This window comes from Struthio camelus, chromosome 2, assembly GCF_040807025.1.
Source record: "Struthio camelus isolate bStrCam1 chromosome 2, bStrCam1.hap1, whole genome shotgun sequence".
NCBI classification, from domain to species: Eukaryota; Metazoa; Chordata; class Aves; order Struthioniformes; family Struthionidae; genus Struthio; species Struthio camelus.
Window position 1 is genome coordinate 116199174 of NC_090943.1, and position 22230 is coordinate 116221403.

Here is a 22230-nt window from a genome sequence, read left to right on the forward strand (position 1 = left end):
CCAGTTTCTGTCCCCCAGCTGCTGTTCCACCTACTTTGACTCTCCCAGCTGCTGATACACTTCATCTTCCTTTCCCCTAGCTCCCAGATTCTTCTTACGCCCTTCTGTCAGCGTGCCGTGCTCTTTTGCCTCTCGCCTCTTTGATTTATCTCAAGAATTTCATGTACTACCAACAACTGCAGAATTTGAACCCTCCTCCAAGGATAGGATTTATTTATGGCAAATTACACGATGTCCACTCGTTCTCCAGTTAGAAAATGAGAAAATTACTTTGTAGGTAAAGGAATGCTATTAACTCAGTTTAGGTCTGAAAACAGTACTCTTTTAGAGAAGCTGGATGTATACAATTTCACATTTGAAGCATGGTAAGGAAGAAGTTAGAAAATTGTATCTGCTTGCCTGCATTGAATGTTGAATATTGAAGAAAATGATACAATATGTCTGATTACCAGTTTACATAATATAGTATAATTGTATGGAAGGTGAGAAGAGAATAATCTTTTCTTTCCTCCATGGATCTTATGTTTCAAAATTCAATATCGGACTCTTACCTGTTTGCCAGTTTTCAAAAGGCTTTTCAGAGAAATGTGACTGAAGAACAGTTGTACAGTACTGTAGTGTTGTGTTTTCAGGAGGAAAGCCAGATGACCTGAAATAATTCTTGCAAATGAGTGATTGTAATTGCAAGTTTTTGCAAGTAAGTGATTGCATTTGTCAAGCAGACTAGAGGGCAAGTGGAAGCTAACAAAGGTGGTAGTTCAAGTCTTCATCCTTCAAACAACTATGCAGGGGTGGGATGGAGCCCTTTTCCACAATGTTATGGTTTTACGTAAAGGTGTCTGTTCATATGAAGTTGCTTATTTATGTATGGGTTTGTGTAATTACTGAGTATGTAATAGGTGAATCGTACCTATTCTATTTGATAGTCGGATGTAACAACGCACATTTGAACTTATGTTTTGTGTGCTTTTGTTTAGATTTTTTTAAACTTCCTATTTATTCTGTTAGAGAATGTTATATTAAATTTTTATCTGTGGGTTAATTGCAGCTGTGATTTTAGCGCGAGTGTCTTCAAAAAGCTGACTTTAAAGTTAGCTTAGTCATTTGCCTTTTACAGACAAAAACGTCACGAGCCTCGGATGTTTAATCAAACATTGTATTTGGGAATCTAGAGAAAATGACTGGAAAGATACGTAGTCCAATTTACAGACAATCGCTCTTGTATAAAAAAAGGCTTGATGGTGGTCAGGGGAAGCTAGGGGAAATGATCAGAGGAGATGTAGTGCAGTATTTAGTAAGTACATTGTAAACAGGGCCTTGCCTAGGCTTCTGTATCTCAAACCAACAACAGACATCATTTTAGTGTTAAACTATTGTGATTATAAGGAATATTTCTGATGTCTCTGATAGTTGGTGTGGATGACTACAGCTCAGAGTCTGATGTGATTATTATACCTTCAGCCCTGGACTTTGTCTCACAAGATGAAATGTTGACGCCTTTGGGAAGACTGGACAAGTACGCTGCAAGTGAGAACATATTTAACAGGTATGCTTTTTAAATGTCTTCTCTGGAGAACAGTGTGCAAACTATTCATCGGATTCAAATCGGACTCAAGTTAATTTGCATGAATACAAATAATTAAAAAAAATTTACAAAATTCTTCAGTTCCCACTCCTCCTTCTGCTTGCTGATGCACCCTCTACTTACAGAGAACAAAATATTCATGCTAACAAAAAAAAAAAAATTGCTTACCTGTTAAGTAACTGCAGTTCAGGACTCAAACTTTTTCTTGAAATGGACCATAACCTGTTAGTTTTTTATGGACACATCCATTTCTGTTGACCCAGGGCTAGTAGATAATTGTTAACTTTATCCATAAAACCGTGTGGAAAGTGACATTAGGAAAATATTTAATGAAAGGTCAGGAGAAAATAATGAACAGCGCTGTAGCTTGCCAGAGGAACCCAAGTATTCTGCACGTTCATCCTAATCTATAGACAACAGTTTGACTGTTGTCTATAGACAGGTGTAGCTGCTTCTGGTTATTGAAAACAAAAGACATGTGAACAGGAAAGTCTTACCTTGTCCTGTTAATGTTTTAGTTTAGGCTTTCCATTTTGTATTTCTGTGATGCCACTGAGCTAGTCGCTTCATTTAGAAGCGCAGGTATTGTAGAACACCACACAGACACACACAGACACGCACACACAGTGCAAGAGAATGGAGCTATTTAAAACCAAAATTTATTTTAATTGTAACTGTAAATAGTTACAAAATCACAGAAACACCTTAAGTATTGTTGAGGTTTAACGTAGTTTGGCTTGGGCTCCAGGTACTTTCAGAAAGTATGCTTACTTTTATGTTGGATTCTTAATCTAGGAGGTCTATAAAAAAGCACACTGTAGATTAGCCTATTCATTTTGTTCGCGTGGCCATAATTCTGTAATGATTTAGCCGTAAGTTTTGCAAGGCCACTCTGTTTTTATTCCGATTGAACTAAAGCTAACAATTTTAGAATGGTTTCTTTTACAGCCTGCGTAAATGTGTATGTATAACTTAGTTCTGAAATGATTGATTCAACCGTTTTCCTGAAATCCAAAGTTTGTATTATTTTATGATTTGAGGTGAAATCAGCAATTTGCCAACCTGGAGGGGGCTGGGTTTTTTGAGATTTCCTGGGGCGGGAGGGAAGAGGATAGAGCCTTCAGGCTTGTGAGTATTTGATTTGTGACGATTATGTAATAAAAACCTGTAAGGAGAACAAATTTCTGAGAATCTCAAGTGGTGTGACTTGAACGTTGAACAAGAATGTTGCTCATAATATTTTACTTGCCCATCTAAGAAAAAACTGCCTGAGTCTATCAATGTGGATCACATGGGGTGTGGGGCATGTATACACTTGAAATCCTGTTGATGACAGCGTCCAGCTTCGTGTGCCCTGTGCTTGCCTGTGTTTTTCTGCAGGGGAAAATGGGTGGGGTAACTAGAGTTTTCCCTGTTTGTTTTTCTTGCCTCTGTAGACCTGTTCTTTAATTCTAGATCTCTTTGTAGGCCTAGGTGTATTATTTAGCACAAGATAATATAGGAAGTAGTATGAGATAACCATTAGTGATAAGACTGTGAGTAGTAGTTGAATCTGAAGGCAACTATTCTAGGCATCTTATATCAATTTAGTATTAATTAGTCTGAGGAAATATCAGAGAGATGTTTGCTAGACAGAGATGAATTGGAGTTTTTCATAGGCATGAGTTCAGAAGAAACAGATTAAGTGTAGTTTACTTTATGTCTTTTTAGATTAAAATGATATTCCCCAATTATGTATATGTAGATTCAAGATTATATTATGATTGAGATAATAAAACCACATTTCCCTTACCTTGAAGCTGCATTCATATAAAAGTTTCAATTTGTATATGTTCATACCCTTGAAACATGATTGTTGAATCTGGGTAAATCAGAGTAAGATTTTATATATTTATTTATTTTACTTTAATTAAATGGATGAATTCCCTTTTAGTGTTCTTTGAAATAAACTTTATATTTCATTTATGTATTCTTTCTTTTTGCATGTGTTTCTGTTTTCATTTTCTCTATCTGGTAAGTCATCTGCATATGTTTCGTATTTCTTTAGCACATTATCACATTTGTAGTACACGATTATAGTGAATGATTACAGTGAAACTGTTTTTTTTTTTTTTTTTAAACAATTAACACAGAATCCTAGTTGCCTTTGAGTGGGTTCCTTGAACACTCCAGCTTAGCTGGCGTCTGGAGGTCAAAGCCTGTTGCTCTGAGATGAAACTCGAACTATGTCTGCATCCTAAGAAATATTACCAGATGAGACTTGAACTCGCAAAGAGGAATTTCTTCCTTATTTACACATGTATGGTTTTTGATAGGGTGAAGAAAGAGTGAGGCAGGGAAACCTTCAGTAGCTTTCCACTAAAAGCTACTAAAGCTTGCTGGGAGGAGTTGCTGTGTGCCAATTTGGGCATGTTGTTTCCATTCTCACTGTTTAAGTGTTGTTGATCAAGCACCACAGATGTTGTCTTAGTCTTTGAGACTGGAAGGGAACCTGACAAATGTTATGGCAGATGATCCTTCTTGCATCTGAAAACCAAGGCAAGTATGGCTACGGTTATGTTTTATTAATGAACTGAAAAGACAACCTCCAAAACAGATTTGAGAAGCATGTCTATCACATGCCTTAATAATCCGATGTCATATTGCAGCAAGAGAAGATGCATAGTAGAGAGCCGAGGCCTTCGCCCTGAAAAGCAGGGTCTCCTTGTGTCTGGCAGCACTCACGTGCATGCATGACGTGGATGAGGATAACAAAAACACCCTTTTTGTTATTTGCTTTAGAAACCAATTGCTGGTGCGGATTGGAGCATAGTTTTGTTTTTTTTTACCTCCCCTTCTCATTGGAATAATCCTCTGAATTTTCCTTGACTTTCTTGCCATTAACCTGCTTCTGTTCCTCATTAAGAAGGCTCAGAAGTGTACAGCACTTACCAATAGATCTGCCTGAAAAGGGAGATAGTTTCTTAGCGGCAGGCCCTTGCTTTTGATCAGCCTACTTTTTAAGGAATTGTGACTGCCCTTTCCCTTCAAAACAAAGCAGATCGTGGCAGACTCGCATCCTTCAGTATGATCAGTCCTGGCTATGAATATAGATATTTTTAAGTTACCATCTTGTATCCATGCTTCTTCCTGTTCTGAAGTACTTCTTTGGTTTCCCCATAGAGAAGAATATTACTTGTAAGGGAGTTTTAGAAGAGTTCTGTTGTTGGAAAACTTAGTGGAGCCTTCCAAAGGTGGGACAAACTTTGTAGCATTTTCAGCTATGAGAGAGCTTATTCCTTCCTTTCTTTTATCAGAAGCACAGCGTACTTCCTGTGACTGAGTGGGGACAGATTTGGAAACCCTGTAACTGTCTCCCATCCTATAGGCATACTCTTCTGCAGAAAGAGGCTCATCTAAGTGCCAGTATTGACCATGGTGACTGTCAGATGTTTCAGGATGCTTTCTAATTGTCTGCTATTCTCTGAAAAATACCTGCTATTTTTTGAAACAGTTGAACTTTGAAGTACTGACAGAGCAGCACTCAGCAGTTACTGAAGATGTATTGGATCTAATCTATATATCTTCAGAATCTATACTCTGTGATGGAATGAGGCTTTTTAGGAAGTGAGGAATCAGTTTCTTTTTGAGGAATTAAAGGTAATGATGAATTTTTAGAGATCCGTGTCTCAGGACCATGCTGCAAGCCCTTCCTTTTCTCAACTCTGTTGAGCAGGGACAGGGCCACCATTTTTACCCTATAGTTGACAACTAGGACTTGCATGCAGGAAGTACCCCCACTGTAACAGGAGGATGCTGTTTTCATCCTTCTGTGCTGCACTGCGTATCAACAACTTCTCTAAGGCAGTATGTTTGGTGGGATGTTGATACTCGTATCAAGACCTTCCTAAAGGTTAAGAAAATACTGTGCCTCATTTTTCATGTAAGTATGATCATATTATAGCCAACAAATTGATTCAGAACTTGTCTTCCTCAGCTGCCCTTTTTTCACCCCGCTCCCTTTCCTTCAGTCTATGCAGCTTAGCCCAGTGTAAACCTCCCCTTTTTTGGATGTTTGGTGGACACTGACAATAAGAAAATGCCAAACTCATGCCAAAGTGATGCAGATGAAGCTGTAATGGAATTAATTCTGACTATATTTGTCAAAGAACTTGCTGTTGTAGGATAAATTAGTTTCTTGCTCCTCTTTTCTATTTTGTCCCTTCCAGTCGTCCAGTCTCCCTCACCCCACTGTATGTCAGAGAATAAATTCAGTAGAAATGAAACAAAACCCCCAAACATATTTTTGCACACAAAATGATAGACACATGCATACTAAATAACAATTATTCGAGTTTAAATTTCATGAAATAGATAAAGTGTACCTTAGAAATGTATGTTAAAATCATATTAGTATAAGCTGAACTATTAAATGTCTAATTTTCCCACTTCAAAAATACTCCTTATATTTACAAAGGCTAAGAGGGCATGAACCTCTATGTCCATTTAGCTGTTCTTTTAAGAAAGGTACAGAGATGTTTGCTTTGAAATTGGGAGTAGATTGAGAACATGTTCTGAGATTATTTGGGGGGAAAAAAGTGCCAAGCTAAGCTACTACTAATAATGCTCATATAATTTTGAAAAGTCTTCAAATCTTGATTTGGAACTTATGCTTAAATATGAAAAGAAAAATTAATGTCTTATTTCATTCTCTCTCTCTCTTTTGTATGCTTGCTAAATGCACCTCCTGTACAAATGAACTCTGTGCCTTTTATACTGTATAGTAGAGATTTATTAAAGAGTTAATAATGGTAAGTGGGAGACCTCTGGTACGCTGTAGTTAGGCCTTTCAGAAGCCTCAGTACAGATTCCAAATAAGGTCAGTGTATAAAAGGAGTTTGCATGAGCAAAGCAAAGGTATTTATAGCTCTTCTCCGAGTATATCATTGTAAATCCCAATTATGTCCTTATGTGGGGAGTCTTTGAAATATCTGTACCCTGCATGTGGACATAAAGGTAGGGTGTTTATAATCTGTCCCCCTTTTCTCCTGCTGCTGACAGCGATGAAGTGGTGCCTTTAACGTAACCTAACTGCGAGTCCCTCAGTTTTCTAGCTTTGAACAAACTCTCTCCATGCTTGCTCATGAAAACTTGAACAGATGAACCTGAATGTTGCTAATTATCTTCCACGTCTGCATATAATAGCTAAAGTGTTTCTGCTGCATGCTACGCTCCAGCCTTCAGTCCGTGCTCTTTCTTTGGCTAGTCACCTGTTTAATGTTTAAGTAGTTGCAAGTTTCACTTGCCAGAGCAGCTAGCGAAAGCGTGTTTGGACCTGGAGGAGTCAGGTGCCAGATCTCATTGAATGGGAGAAAAGACGTAGCTCTGTTTGGAGCAATGAAGACAGGAACTTGGTATGAGGTGAGGGGCAAGCACTGCACAAACCCTTGCTGGAAGCAAGAAAGGAAGGGCAGGAAATCATTAAGCCTAGCCTCAGCTCATGGCTTGATAACCGAGAGCAATGTACAGGTAACAGATTTGTGCCAGTGGGAAACCACTGACGTTGTCATTAATGTTGATGGAGTCATTTCTGTCATATGTGTACTTGGAGAAGTCTTATTCCCTGTTAGAAAACACTCTGGAGATTAAAGCAGGCAAAGTACTGCACATGTTGGCATTATCCCCAGAGGAAATCTTTTCGTCCCTTTTCCTGTCACGTGTATCTTCTTGCCTTTCTTGAGCATGAAGTAAGTTCACTTGATTTTTTTTTTTTTTTTTTCCCTCCTGTGTCTGTGTCTAGACCAGGCAGCTCATCCTTCAGAGCTCTCTTACACTTACACAAATGCTGGTACTCATCTCTCAGTTCCTGGGCAGGCTACCACTAGCCTTGTATGCTACTGTGCATCGGTATTTTATTGCAGTCCTCTGTAGTATGCATTTTGTGGCTAGACCACCAGTGCTTGCATGAGAAACATCAGACTGCTAGACAGGGCACCAGGGAGACTTGCTTACTCTCTGCTCTCCAGTAAGCAGAGCGTGTTCAAGCATGAGCTTGCAGTCCCAAAGTCATTCCTCATTTTTTGCTTAAATGCTAGCTCTCAGTCTGTGGCAAGTGCAAGGTAGGTTCTCTTCTGTGTCCTATGTTTGCACGTTGGAGGCACGCAAAGAATTTTGAAAGATTGTTGGGGATAGTGGGAGAACTAGATCAGAGCCCATAGTGTTTAGAGGACACAAGTGGACTTCATCTCCCAGAATGCAGGATAGGCGTAGTTAGAGATTACCTGTCATCACTGTCTAGTTATCCCGTTGTGTTTTCTACAAATGAGCCTAGCTTGCCCTGTTACCTTTCTACTGTAGTGCTTTTACAAGAACCTGCCGAAAGCAAAATTGGATGCGTTGATTCCTTTAACTGCCGAAGAGGAGTACCACTGGGGTACGTGTGAGAGGCATTATTTATCTTCAGTACAGGGAAAAAAGTGAATGTCCCTTCCTAGCTTTGAGTGGATTTAGTAGATAAACCATATGTGAAGTAGATATATGACTTATGTTTTCGTCTCCTTCTTTTGAGCAGAAGCTTTTGTGGTCTCTTGCATGGTGTATATTTCTGCGTAGCCATTTCACATCTCAGAGGAAGTACCAAAGACACTCAGTGGGATCCAGCCGCCACAGGTCAGGATACTGCTAACAAGGCTCTTCATGGTGCTGAGTCTTTTTAAAATGCCCAGCATGGTAGGGGTCCATTCCAGAGTCCGCATGAGCCAGATAAGATGTAGTGCTGGCTATTGTTGAGGTTCCTTATTCACTGTGACTGTTTTCATACTTGGATGTCCATCCATCCCTGACTTAACAGGTAGAATATTCTGAGTGCAAATGTCGAGTAGATATCCAGACTCAGTCATTGCACCAGACAGCTTGGATATTGTCTTGTCATATGCTGTATAAGGAGTGTGTTTCCAGTGGGAAATTCCCAAGAATAGAAAGTGGCAAGAAAGCTGTATCTGAAATAGAAGAGGTGCTTGAGGTGGTTAGCCTAATATGATTTGCAGCTCTTGTGGAGTCACCAGGATAAAAGGAAATAGGCAATATATTTAATTTGAAGCATATTATTCTAGAAGTCAGTTCTGTCTCCAGGGCCAGCTTACAGTAATATCTGGGTGGTTTGTTCCAGTTCAATTGTGCAAGGAGTTGGTGAACACCTCTTATAGCTAGATTTGCTCACATCCGTTCTCTGGTCAAGATTGTTGTGTCTGCATCAGTGGTCTCAAACTTCCAACTCAGCGGGTCAACTGACCTCTCTCTCTCTCTCTCTCTCTCTCTCTCTCTCTCTCTGTTTCCAAAATTGTATTTGATCTGTATGAGAGACATGCATCCAGGCAGGCTGGCATATGAAATACACTTCATCAGTTCCTCTTCTCTTTTCAGAGGAGTCCAGCCCTTTCAAAAGACCAACTCAACTCTTCTTCTAGGTTAGTGCGTCACACAGTTTGTTTCCCTAGCTGAACTTCAAACTGAAAATCAAGTTCTCTGTCTAGAAGTGTTGCATTTTTTACCAAGGTGAAAGTTGAGTAGAATGAGGAAAGGGAAATTTGTTCTGCAAAGAGTTTTTGCAGCTTGTTTCACATGTGAAACATGTAAATTACTGATTTCCACTTTGAGAACATTTAAAAGTCTGTTTAATTTTGGGCATTCGTGAAATGTCAGTAGACTTCTCCGGTCACATGGAACTGTAGAGCTCGCAAGGTGTCCTATACACCAGGAATGTAACCATCTGTTTGTTATCATTTCATGGCAGTCTTTCACGTTCCTCGTTTGTCCTCAAACTCTGTGGGAGAGTTTATGTATCTGCTGTTGCTTACTGCCTTTCTGTTTGTCAACAGTGTTATATCTAGGCTACCTCCTGACAGTAATTCCATCAATCGGTTCTGGAAATATCTGACGCTTGTCCTGTGCTGCTTCGGCATTTTGATAAATTGCTCAAGGGCAGCAGAAGAGTTAGCAGTGTGTTGGACAGTGTTTCTTGATCCATTCAACTGTTGTGGTAATCCTGATAGCTCTTTGAACTAGTGAGTGAGTGCTCCACCCACATTGCTCAAAAGGGTGAAAAATGGCATTAAAGAGACAGCCATGTGCCATTGCAAGCTGTTTTTGAGAAGGAAGGTTGGCTGACACATGTTGTCGGCTGTGTTGTTTAAAAACGTAATGTTAAGGACTCCCCAGGTAGCTGATAGGTATGAATTCAAGCCAAAGGCTGCAACAGTAGCAGGACAAAAATCCAAATTGGATTGTATCTTGTCATTGACAAGTTAACCCTTAGAAAAATTTCTCATGACTTGGCAGTTGTAAATGGAGCGACCCTGACTTGTTTCACGTTTAATTAATTTTCATTTGCTACTTTGCTTTATATGTGTCCCAAGAATCGCACATGCTTGTGCGTGTGTTCTGTTTATTTTTACAGTGTGTGCACGTTTCTCTGTATAGCATTTGAATGAAGTATAGCTTTCGAATGTCATCATTGGTTTGGAAATCTTCAGCTTGAGTGCTCATACTTTCATTTGTGAAAATAAGCTCATAATTCTATTTAAAACTGTCCTGACAATAGTGATGTTGCCTTACTTTGTATGAATCAAGTTAGGAGTCCAACATTCGGCTCGTGTGTGTTCACTCGACAAGTAATTACCATTTGTTAGCTTTGTGGCTGGTTTCCATTATCCTTGTAAACTGAAGGGCTACTTTTAATGTTACATTTGAAGTTAATAGTTCTTTAGAATTATGCTGAACATCAAAATTAAGTATTCCTAAAGCAGTACTAACTAAAGTTACTGAGTTAAAAATGAACCTATGTAAAATTTTACTGTTTGGTTTAAGAAACTTGTATGATTGCGTGACTTTTTGATTTAGATGTGTTTCTGGACACAAATAATGCTGTTTTTTAATCTTTCTTGTAAACTAGGCAAATGGTGGCTCGAAGTTTGCTCGACACTTTGAAGGAAGTCAGTGATGATGAGAGAGATTGTATTGCTGTGTTGGAGAGAATCAGCAGACTAGCTGATGATTCAGGTAGGTAGTGTTAACCATGTTGTTGAGTTAATGAGGAAAAATCGGTGTTCCTGAACTTGGATCTCTCACCTTCTTTCATGTGCAGCATAGGTTTCTTACAAAATGCAATAAAATGCTGTAAAATTCCCTTTCCCTAAATCATCCCCCCCAAAGATGGTTTTTTTTTTCCTTGCTTTTTTCCTCAACAACTTTAAGCCCCTTCAAAATACAGGATTAGAACTTTATATCGGTGCGTTTTTGAATAGATTTTTTTACTATGTACTTATTTGGCTGATCAGCAAATCTGTGTGATTACTTTACAATTTGTAAATAAAGATGAATTTCTTGCCTCAGAAAGAATCATGCAGAATTCCCATTAGTTTTGAGTTTGAAACTTGAATTAGAATTTGAATGCTGAAGTTGTTAAAGACTGATCCCTTTTAGGCAGCATTCAAGATCGGTCCCAGCTGTGGGACCAGTGTTTCTCTTCACATTTGCTTATGGAAAAAGAGACAGGAGGAACTGGTAGAAAAGGTGCAGATATATTTAAGTGATGACTGGGAGGGGTTTGTAGGGAGAGCGAGGTTTTTAACTCATGAATGTTTTGAGACCACTGGGTATTTGGGATAAAAGGTAAAAATAGAAGAGGAATGTGAAATAAATGTGAAAGACAAGAGAGAGTGCTTAAAAGAAAAAGAAAAAAGTATGAGAGAAAGGTGGGAAAATTGTGCGGATAGAGCTGCAACAAAATTCTAGGCTGAAGAGACTCTTCAAAGAGTTGAAGGGCTTGAATTTGAGAACCCAGTGCTGATACTATTGAAGTACCAAAAGGAAGAAAAGAGGCTTTAGCAGCAAAACATTGGAGAAGATCTAAATTTCGGTTTTTTTGTCATTGTAGGAATGCTGTGGAGAGTAAGAGAAATTTATATTAAATCTTGTATAAGAAGAAAATTTATTTCTTCTTTTAAGGTCTTTTAATTTTTTTCCCCTTCATCCAGAATTGCAAGGCATAATGCTTTGCAAGGATAAAAAAAGTATTCTGTAAGAACCTGCTGTCTTCATTTAAAATACACATTTTGTTTTTTTTTTTGTTTTGGTAAGCAAATGTCCTTGTTTAGCTAGGAAAAATAACATGTAAACATTATGTAGTTGTTTTGAGTACATCTCCAAGATTTCTTTCAAAGAAAAAAATCACTGTTCATTTAAAATTGTGTTTTTAACCAAAAACAGTGGCATGCCACTGTCTCTAGAGCACTTTCCTGGCTAAGCTCTGATTTTTAGAATCTATACATATATACAGCGTTGGTTTATGTGTGGTTTTTTTTTTTTTTTTGGTTAAGACAGTGTTGATCATCACAAACTTTCAGAAGTTTATTTTGAGTTCTGAAAATAGGGCAGGTATATCCAGGAGAAAATGGTCTTGTGCAGTAACTTTGTAGCTATAGGGGTTTTTTTTGTGACCAGCTGAGTGTGTCAAACTGAAGTTTGTTTAGGTAGAAAGGGAATGAAAACCAAGAGCTGAGCTAAATTCAATTCATTTCCTTTAAAAATGTACTCCACCCTTGTTAGTCAGGGTTGATATTTTCTCAGCGTCAGTAAAAGCAACATTTCAGGCTTTTCCTGCATTATAGAAGTTGTCTCAGATCTGCCAAACTAGTAGCACTAGATTCTGCAGCTGCCCCATGAATTAAATTTCTGCAGACTTAACTGTGGGTTTCATGCCTGGAGCAGTTGCAGTACTGGACTTAGCCTGTTTCTATAAGATAGGTAATTAGAATAATCCTTAGGTCTTAAACGATATGAAAATTCATTAGGGAACTAGATGTGCTTTGTATCTTTCTCACATACATGTGCTTGGCTAATATTCAAACTACAGGGCAGTGGTGGGGGAGTGATTGGTTGGTTGGTTTGTTTGAAGATTGCTATTACTAGAATTGTTTTCTATTTTTCTCTTAACCTGATGCTTTTTTTTCCGTTTAGGGTTGTTTTTTTAAGCTCACTCTGTAGGACTTAAAATGACTAAATTTGGCAGGGGGGAGAGCTTGTAAAATTACTTGTTCATTTTGACTTGCTTGGTCAAAGCCGAGTGTCTGTATAGTTAGAACCGTCTTGGAGTCAAACTTTTGTGTTTGAAAGCATGAATAAACAAAATCCATTAGCGTGAATTTTTGGGAAGTCAGACTAAACTATGTACAAGCCTTCTCATTTTTAATGGGTGATACTCATTGCTCTTATACTTTTTTTTTTTTTAACTTTTTGGGATATTTTGCATCTCCTTGTCAAGTCAAAGAAGGTGAGACTTTTCTTAGCAGTATTGGGAATATGAGGTTTGAACTGAAAAATGAATGTGGGATACACAGTATCCACTGCTGCTGCTATCTAAAATACAGATACAACAGTCAACAAGAAATAACGCTGTCCTGACGTTGTCTAAGCAGCCCTCTGTCTTATGGATGCCTTGCAACTTCTGAAGTCCTGTAGCGGGGCTGATGTTTTTCAGGCAAGGTCTCTGCTTGAAAAAGAAGCATGCTTTCAGATTTATTTATCAGTTGGGACTCCAATGAGACACCCATTTCTGTGTTTGAGTGCAAGAGAATTTCAGTCTCACTAAAACAATTACCATATTTATTCTTAATCTTATGCTTGGCGCGATTTACACGAATCTTGACATGCCAACTGCCTAGCCGTGACTTAATTTTTTTAAGGCATCATGACAAAGGCAAGAATCAACCCTGAAATTATTTTTTTAAAAAAGTGTGACAAGAAATTGTCAAAGAATAGCTTTTGATGGGATGCATCTTGGACTCTTCCAGGCATCTTTTATTGATTTCACTGATTTATGGAGGTTTCTTTGTGAGGGGGAAAAGAAATCGAGTATTGTATATACAAAGAAATACTATGTGATGTTTTAGCATCTTTCTCAGCAGCCAGTGTGTGGGTTGCACGTGGACAGACAGTTAATTGCAATGGTGTAATGTGCAAACCATGTATGTAATTACACATAAAAATTGTATGAAGTAGGTCCCCTCCAGACAGGACGCGAAGCATTCTGGATGCTTTCTAATGAACGGGACTATAATGCCAGGTCACGTTCTCTCATGCGATTTTGCAGCCTTAAGCTGACTAATACATGTTTATTGAAAAAGTACTCGCCTCAGATGGTGTTAAAGAGGAGATACTCCCAAGACAATACTGCCAATTTTGAGGTACTGAGGGAACACAGGAATTGTGTTGCTCCAGTATCATACTCTGCTGCGATCTGCAGCAAGTAATAGCTGTTTCTCATAGCTCGCTAGCTCCTCTGTGGCAGTTGAGAAATAATGAGCTTCTCCCTACCCCCTTGCTTCCAAAGAAACCTCTTCTCCAAATCTCAGTTGTTTGGAGGGTTTGTTCTTTTCAGTGTTTGTTTTCATTGCTGAGGTTGGGTGTTACTGCTCGGTCTATGATTTTGTTGTGGGGTTTGGGATTTTTTCAGTCCTTCCAAACTCTGGGCTTCTGTACCATCTTTGTTAATGAGTTCTCTTCGATAGTTACAGCTGTCTTAAAGAAAGTGATACGTTGTATTGATTTTTTTGAATCTCCTATTTAATTGCTTTTTAATTTTTCTGCTTCTTCAGGGATTTAAGTGTGGCTTTTAAGTTAAGTGTTTTTAAGGTATCTTTGAACCCGTAGAGGCTCAGTGCCTGGCAAAAGTTAATTTAACCCCCAGGAATCTTTGTCAGTATTTAAAAGGTTATGTTTGTAGTGAAACAATAGGCCGCCTTCATTCTCAAGTATCTTCCTAGACTAGATGATCTAACCTAGCCACAGACTTCTGTGAGCTTGAATAAGGCACCTAGTCTTTTCTTTCACCTGTATAATTTAGTATTGTCCAAATTATTTTTTTGCGCACCAACTTATGTCTGGCTTATGCGATGATATAGGGCTTTATCCCTATGTGCACAGGTATTCTTATCTCTTTCTTCTCCTCAGCCAGAGCTGAAACATTGGAATTTTGCTCAGTGTGCTTTCAGAAATGGGCACCAGCAGCTTTAAATTTTATTTTGTGGGAGTTCTTTTAGTAGGATTGACTGTATATTCGTTTCTAAAAGATATGTGGTATTTTAGTGTCCTGTAGAATAGATACATGTAAGTATTTTTTCTAAAGAAATGATGGATAAAAAGAAAGTGACTTCCTGGAAGACCAGTGCTTATTTACTTGAATGTATAGCCTACTAGAAGATTTTCTGGATGAAAAGTAGTCTTTTTTTTTTTTTTTTTTTTTTTTCCCCACATAGAATCAGTAGTGAATACAGTTTGCAAAACAAATTAAAAAAAATTAGACTAATCAGTAAGTTTTGAGGCTGTGCAATGAGATTTAATGTGGATAGTCTCACAGCCTTAATTACTTAGTAGTGTGTTCAATGTATGTTAGTCGCACCATTTCAATCACGGCTGTTGGTATAGTGAAAGGTACTAACAGTACTTGTCCAGTAACACATACTACAGTGTTCCATTTAAGAAAAACTTCATGTTTAAGTAATACTAATGGGGACGCTAATATGTCCTGTTCCCGGCAGCCAGGAGCTCCATCTGATTTTTGCTCTATCTTCAATGTTTCACCCACCTCCAGCTACATTATGAATTGTTTCCTCTGGGAGATGTGACCCTTCTTTGTCTCCCCATGCTTCCGGTTAGTGACTGATGGCAAATTTCCCCCGCCTCTAACTAGTTATTCTCTGTTTCACTTCTTGATCTGCCAGTCACTATGGAAATCCATTTCTGGCTAGTTATATGGAAAAAAAAACTTTGACTACTGAAGGAGCGCACGAAGACTACTCTGTTTGATGGACTCCTATGCTAAAAGGGACAGGCTCTGATTACAGTGTATTTTTAAATTTTCACTTGTCCAGATTTTACTTCTGTCTACAAAAGAAGTAGGATAGTTGCAGGGACAGATGAAACAGGAAATGAGAGAAATTGAAAGGGAAAAAGATGACGACCCTAGAGGAAAAGAGGGGAAGAGAAAATGGTATATGGGAAAGAAGGAGATAAATTTTTAACAGATAAACTGTGGAATTTATTTTATTTAGGCTTTATCTTTGACCATGCAAATACCAGCCAATTTAAGAGAAACTTGCTAATCCAGCACTGTCGCCATGCTGCTTGACTGATTGTGGTCTGCAGTATGCTGTAGACTTTTTATTCAGGCTGAATGCAGAAATAGGCATGTCTAGTGGGGGCTCGGGGGTGTCAGTCAGCATGAGAGTTTCCTATAGTGCTTGTTTATCTGTAATGCATATAAATCAATATTTTCATTTATGTTTCACCAAAATACAGTATTTTTGTAATAATGGAAGTGTAAATGCAAAGCTATGCATTCATCTATTTACTCCTTATTCTTAACCCTTCATAGCCCCTTAACAAGAACAAAATTAACATTCAGATGTTCTTAAAACATTCAGCAAAGTTATCAGTTAAAGTAGAATTAACACCACCATTAGTTACTATTCATGCATGTTTTTACAACGCAAGAACCTTACAGACCCTCGCAAATGTAAGGGAAATAGAGTGCTGCTTGTATTCCAGAATGGCCATTTGAGGATAATGAAAGCTGTGCAGAATTTCTTCCAAACACTGTATGTGTTGCAGAGTAAGCTATTGTGAAATAATTCTATAGTTGTGAGTACTTGGCTCTGGAGTAATCACTTCATTTACGAATAACTGTTCTGGAGTAATTAGCTGGTATTATTTTGTGCAGCTCTGCAGTAATCCCCCTTTCGTTTCCAGTATACAGCTAACTGTGGTGCTTCCAGGTGGTTCAACATTGCAGAAACAGAATACAGTGAGAATTGATGCCTCCACAGGGCTGAAATAAACATTACATGTGCACGCAGTCGCACGTGCACGCGCACAGGAAATCTAAGTGTTTGTGCGTGACCGGCTAAATAAATGTGTTGATATGTGTGCTTATAAGAGAGATTATATCAAATTTTAGGGAAAATAAAAATACTTTTAATTGGTGGGGAAAGAGCAGTTAATGACTTCCAGCACTTGTGGAGTCAGTTTGGGTTATTGGTTTATATGATGGTTAGTGAAAAGTAAAAACAGAAAGTTGACATATGCAGACCAAAGTCTGCCCAGGTTCTTGAGATGCTGGAAGAAATGATTGGTTTCAGGTGATCGGGAGACTGAAGGAGGTAGAACTTTATCATTTTATTCTGGGAATTTCTTTTCAAATTTATTTCACAAAGAGGAGAACTGGAAGTCTGTTTTCATTTTGTTTTATCATTCTTAGTTTTGCTTAATTTCTAAAACTCAAATCAGTAATTCTGTGTCTAGAGGATACATGATAGAAAGAAATAAAGTGTTTTTAAATGAGGAAAATAAATATGAAAGTGTGGCTGCTTCTGATTTGTTTAAAACTTTTTATTTTTGACAAATTGCAGTTTCTTTCTAGTAGCCTTCTACTTCTAGGCACAGACTTGCACATTCAGGAGATAAAATCTGAAAAGAAGAGTATTTAAAAATACATCCTCTGCCAAGATGGAAAAATACTGCTACGAGCAAATGTTGTGGAGAACGTAATCGTACACAGTAATTTTCCAGAGTGCCTAAAATAGAAACTTCTAATCATGCTGTGAAGTGAGATTCTCCACCCAAATTTTGTTTATATTGTGTGAAAGCCTGGTCCCAACTGTATTGTGCGGTGCAAAAATGTATAATACAGATGTGTTCCCCAGTTGGATGAGCTTATGCTTCAAGTAACTGTATGTAATAATTTTAGCGGATACTTTGACAGTCCATTCCCTGTGTTGATGACTAAGCCGTAGATCTGATTAAAAAGAACATAAAAATTTAAACTGGAATGGCAAGCACTGTCATGTACTGAAGCCTGCTGGAATCTATATTAGAGCTGCTGAACTTCTGAGCTGAAGAGGAAGCTGAGGAATGAATGAAGGCAATGAGAGAGGCCTGTATCTTTAGTGAAAGTATTTGGCATTGTTGCTTGGGTGTTTAGGAGACATAATGCAAAAAACCTGCTCTATTGTAACCCTGTCGGACCATAAGATTAGGCTCTGTTCAGTACGTGCTTGAATGTATGCCTCAGTATTTGGAAGAACTGAGCTCTTACCTAAACTGGGAAACTTAAAGTTCAGATTCTTGAGTAGCAGCAGTAATTCCCCAGAACAGCACAAGTGCTTTTTTGATAATGAAATATGGTGATGCACTACACAGCCAGTTACACGTACAACGTGTGTTTGTTTTTAATTGACTTTACCAAGACTGCAGAGTTTCCATGTTCTTAAAAGCTAGGATATGTAAGAACTCGGAGGCCTTCACTGTCTTAATTTGTTCCTGAGCGTGAATTTTACAAGTCTTGGATTGCATGGTCCCATTTGTGCTTAGGAGCTCAGGAAGCAGGGTTCTTGCTTAATGTGAGCAGCTCTTCTGTATTGTCTTGCAGTGCGGCTGCTCTCTTAACTGATGCATAATAGATGAACTCTGTTCTGAAGACAAAACTATCTTATGTTTTTGATAGTTGTTGCTATCTTAATGGTGTGCTTCATAACTAAATGCATTCATGGATTTTTTTTCACTGCAAATCTAGCTGGTTTGGGGAAAGGGAGTGTTGCTATTGCTTTATTAATGTGGAGATATCAGGGTCAAAGCCATCTGTCCGTTTTGAGTACCGGGACTGTGAAGCTTTATACATAGCTCTTGATAAGCTGAGTACAGAGCTACTGTTGTGTTTGATGGCACTCGTGAGCACTCTTCTCAGCAGTGAAGGCATAGAGTTTTGAGATTAGGAAGCCAACAAAATGAGTAGTGTGCAATTACTCACTCTGTGGAGAGTTTGGTTTAAGCATTTTTACATCACTTCCCCCCTTGCAAAGGAACAGATCAGGTTTCCTACCCAGCCGTGTTTTACTTCTTTCACTCTATTTTAATGGTACTATCAGAATAAGTAAATAAGTAGTCCCTGCTCCCTCTTACCATCACTTGCTTGCTTCTACCATCAGAGAGTTCTGCTACTTGACAGAAATGTGTGATTGCACAGAGGAACCAATTTAAGAACCAGTTCTCATGCTGCTGTGGTGAGGCAAGAGCTGTATCAGCCTGATCAGTTCTTGGATATGGTTTGCTAACTGGCTGCACAAACAGTTGCATTGGCATAATGGAAAGGACCACTGCAAGTTTTGGGTTTGGGAGGATGGGAATGGCCAGAAGCAAGTTCAGAAACCATTTAAGAAGCACTGCTGCCAAGCATGTAGCCTGGGCCAAACTTGTCACTCACTTTCGCTTGTGTGCTCGCTTGCTCGCTCTCTTCCGCTCGGGCTCTCTCTCTGGCTCGCGCTTGCGCTGTCTTTCTCGCTCGTGCTCACTCTTGCTCTCTTTCTCTCTTCTGCCATCCCCGCCTCCCCTTCTCAGTAGATAGCAGTGTCTTCCACCTTCTGTAGGGAATGAGGCAGGGGTCCTAAGAAGTGAGAAAGAGATCCTAGTGGTACATGTTGTGACACAAGCCTGCTGCACCCTCAGATCGCGTCCTGGGCAAGTCTTGAAATAGCAGACTTATGGGAAAGATGGAAGCGAGTCCCTGCAGCCCTGGCATTGGGCCCTGCTTTCGGTTTCTGGTCCAGCAAGTTCCAGTCTTCCTTCCCTTTAGCTGTGGATCTTATTTCATTGTCATTTGCCTCTCAGCCTTCCCTCCCTCCTTGTCCAGCCTGCCCCTTCCTGGTTATGCTCTTTCTCTTCACAGCTGTGCTTCAACACCTGCTTTTCTAGCCTTTGTGTTTTCTGGCTTTGAATTGGACGCTTTTCCTCTGTTGATTTGCCTGGGTACTAGGAAGGGAGTTGCAAGAAGCCTGCCTGTTGTGTATGCGCATTGTTTTTTGCTCCTGGCTGGAGCGGGAGGTGTTCAGCCTAGCCTGGGAGCACTGGAATAGCACCTCCTCAGTCGCTCTTAGGTTCATCTGCAGCGTATTCAAGTGAGATGTTCTTGGGAGAGGGGCTGTGTATATTCTGTCCACAGTGGTGATGGCTTTCTCGATCCCAAAACATGCTCAGCAAGGAAGGAGTCTTCAACTTGTAGCTGCTGTAACCTCTGTCAGGTACTGGGCAGGTGGAAACAGAGGGTGTTTCAGGGCCTTTTAGCTTAGCCACCTTTGGGCAAGTTTTCACACAGATGGAAGCAGCACCTTCCTGATGCAAAAGTACTCCCTCCCTGTCGCGTTTCAAGCTGTTCTTCCAAAAGTGAAGAAACTAGGCCTTGCCATATAGGAGGACCAGAATTTAGCGTAAGAGGAAAATAGCTGGTTTACCAGCTTTAGTTCAGAGATCTCATCTACTTCAGTTAATTTTTTTTCTCTTAAGGAAACCTCGTGCTAAGGCAGAACTCTAGCTCTAGTATCTTGTGTTGTATTGGCTGTTTTGGCAATGTTTTATAGGCACGTGAAAGATGAGTTTTTATAATAGGAAGTACCAGGCAACTTTAACAGTAAGGGGTGCTACAAGCTCTCCTTAGAAAATTGGGCTGATCATTAGAAAATTGGACTGAAGAGAATAACTTTTGATTCTCTGACTACATTTTTTGGAAAATGTACTACTAGTACGTTTGAAAAACTACTGCTAGTAGTCTAGGAGACTTTTCTTTTTCGGTAGTGTCAACAGCCAGCCTATTCATTAAGTGATTTATCTGGGACTTCATCTTTTATTTTGGACTTTGTCAGCAATTGCTAAACTTCACAGAACATTTTTGTATGTTTTTCTGTAACAAAATTAAGCATGTAGCCAAAGAAATGGAGCCCTTACGTATTTTATTACTTTGTATGCTGTGTCCTGTTTTATTGTCCTCAGTGAAGAGACTACACAAAGTGTGGAGCTTGCTTTATCTTTTTTTGTTGACGTCAAGCCTAAGTTGTCACTTTAAACCAATTTTCACCAACTTTGCGATGAATAAAAAACCTTAAGAGGTTTTCCAGAAGCTACTAGAAAGATACATGACTGTTTCCATCTAACAAAAACATCAATAGCTTTAAAAAAACAAAGAATGGGAAGGATGATGTGTGTTGTGGCTGGCTGTTCTGCTTAGTGGAATCTTTCCCACACGAGAGGCTGTGGCGAGGAGCCTCCTCGGCTCTTTTCTTCTCAGAGTAGTATCAGCGTTGGGTTGGCCTTCTGCTTAGCAGAAGTAGGAAGTAGGTAATTACCTACTTGGAAGTTGGCAGGGGGTGTAGGGAGTTTGAAGAGAGATTCTGATGCTCATAATTCCTGATGGCTTGCTCTTCTATACCTTTTTTCATTTTTACCGTGAGTGTGGATTCAGTCTTTTGTAGCCGTTCAGCAGTATATAATGTACTTTTACTTGATTTTGTAGAAAGGTGTGGTTCCTATCAAAATGAAACTCAACATAAACATGCCAACATAAAAACTTCAGAACAGGGTTTGTATGTACAGGACTGTAAAAAGTTTATTCTGGCAGTGTACTTGTTAACATCTATAGTGTGTGGATTTTTTTGTTTGTTTATTTGTGTTTTTTTTTTTGACTGTCACAGAGCCAACAGTGCGGGCAGAATTGATGGAACAGGTGCCTCATATTGCTATGTTTTGTCAAGAAAATAGACCTTCAATCCCGTACGCTTTTTCCAAGTACTTACTGCCTATTGTAGTACGGTACCTTGCAGACCAGAATAACCAGGTAAGTGTCTTTTAGAAACAGTTTATTAAATAACTAGTTGAAAATACCTCGTATGCACTTTTCAGCCTGAATAATTTAGGATGATACAAGTGTTTAATATTTTGGAGTAAATAAGGTTTTGAATGACTTGAAATACATTGCACTCTAAACTTAGCTGAAAACAGTTGGAATTTTTTTTAATAATATGATCTGTACTGGTTTCGAGGCTTTTATCTGGTATTTAGTCTTTCTGGACAAAATCATACACAGTTATTTTTCTGAACTTACATATTTTACTTTCTATGTTTTAAAAAAAAAAAAAGGGACAGTAGCTACAAAAAACCCTCACTTCTTGGTATAGTTCCATTTTTCTAAGGCCATTACATACACAGTTATTTGTATATTGGTCTAATAACTTCTGTTTTGAAAGCTCACTTTGCACTGAGGTTTGTATGGGTTGTGTCTCTGCATGTCTGAATTAGCTCACCTGAAGCTTTATCTAGGCTTCTGCAAGTCATTTCAGTGATTACAGAGTAGATTAATCCTAGGTGGTACGTTACTTGAAGGATATGTATTTTAGGCCTCTGAATTTGAGTCACTTTTCTTCTTACCGCTTTCCAGCTTTTCAATATTTAAGAACAGGTACCAAACCCAGGCGTATTTTTCTAGTAGTGGTTTTGCTAATTCATGTGTAATGTAACAACCATACTTGTGCTTGGTATGTTGCTTACAGATTCAGTTATTCTGTTCAGCCTCTTAACCACTGTTGACACTTCATAGCTCATTTGGCTTATTTGCTTATAAACAGTGGTTTCAGAATGTCTTTTCAAAGTTACTGCATTGCAGGATATCATCTAGTCCCTCATCTTATGTAATGTTTTTTTCTTCCAGGATGCATGACCTAGATTTGTCAGTGATAGGTTCATGTAGTACAAATAAGCCCGTATTCTCAAATTACATAGATCATTCTCCA

The 22230-nt window shown here is 38.8% G+C and overlaps 1 protein-coding gene across 25 annotated transcripts in view; it reads left to right on the forward strand.

Moving 5' to 3' along the window:
- PPP4R1 (protein phosphatase 4 regulatory subunit 1) overlaps nucleotides 1–22230 on the forward strand; it is a 66957-nt gene that overhangs the window by 14171 nt on the left and 30556 nt on the right. For 11 of the 25 annotated variants that reach the window (XM_068932171.1, XM_068932169.1, XM_068932182.1 and 8 more), the window contains 3 exons: nucleotides 1411–1546; nucleotides 10515–10621; nucleotides 21136–21278. In XM_068932171.1, the coding sequence (XP_068788272.1) occupies nucleotides 1411–1546; nucleotides 10515–10621; nucleotides 21136–21278 (386 nt within the window). Of the gene's footprint in view, nucleotides 1–1410; nucleotides 1547–7921; nucleotides 7998–8135; nucleotides 8234–8986; nucleotides 9031–10514; nucleotides 10622–21135; nucleotides 21279–22230 lie in introns of those variants that run through there. The other 14 variants (XM_068932176.1, XM_068932185.1, XM_068932177.1 and 11 more) reach the window with 4 other exon arrangements.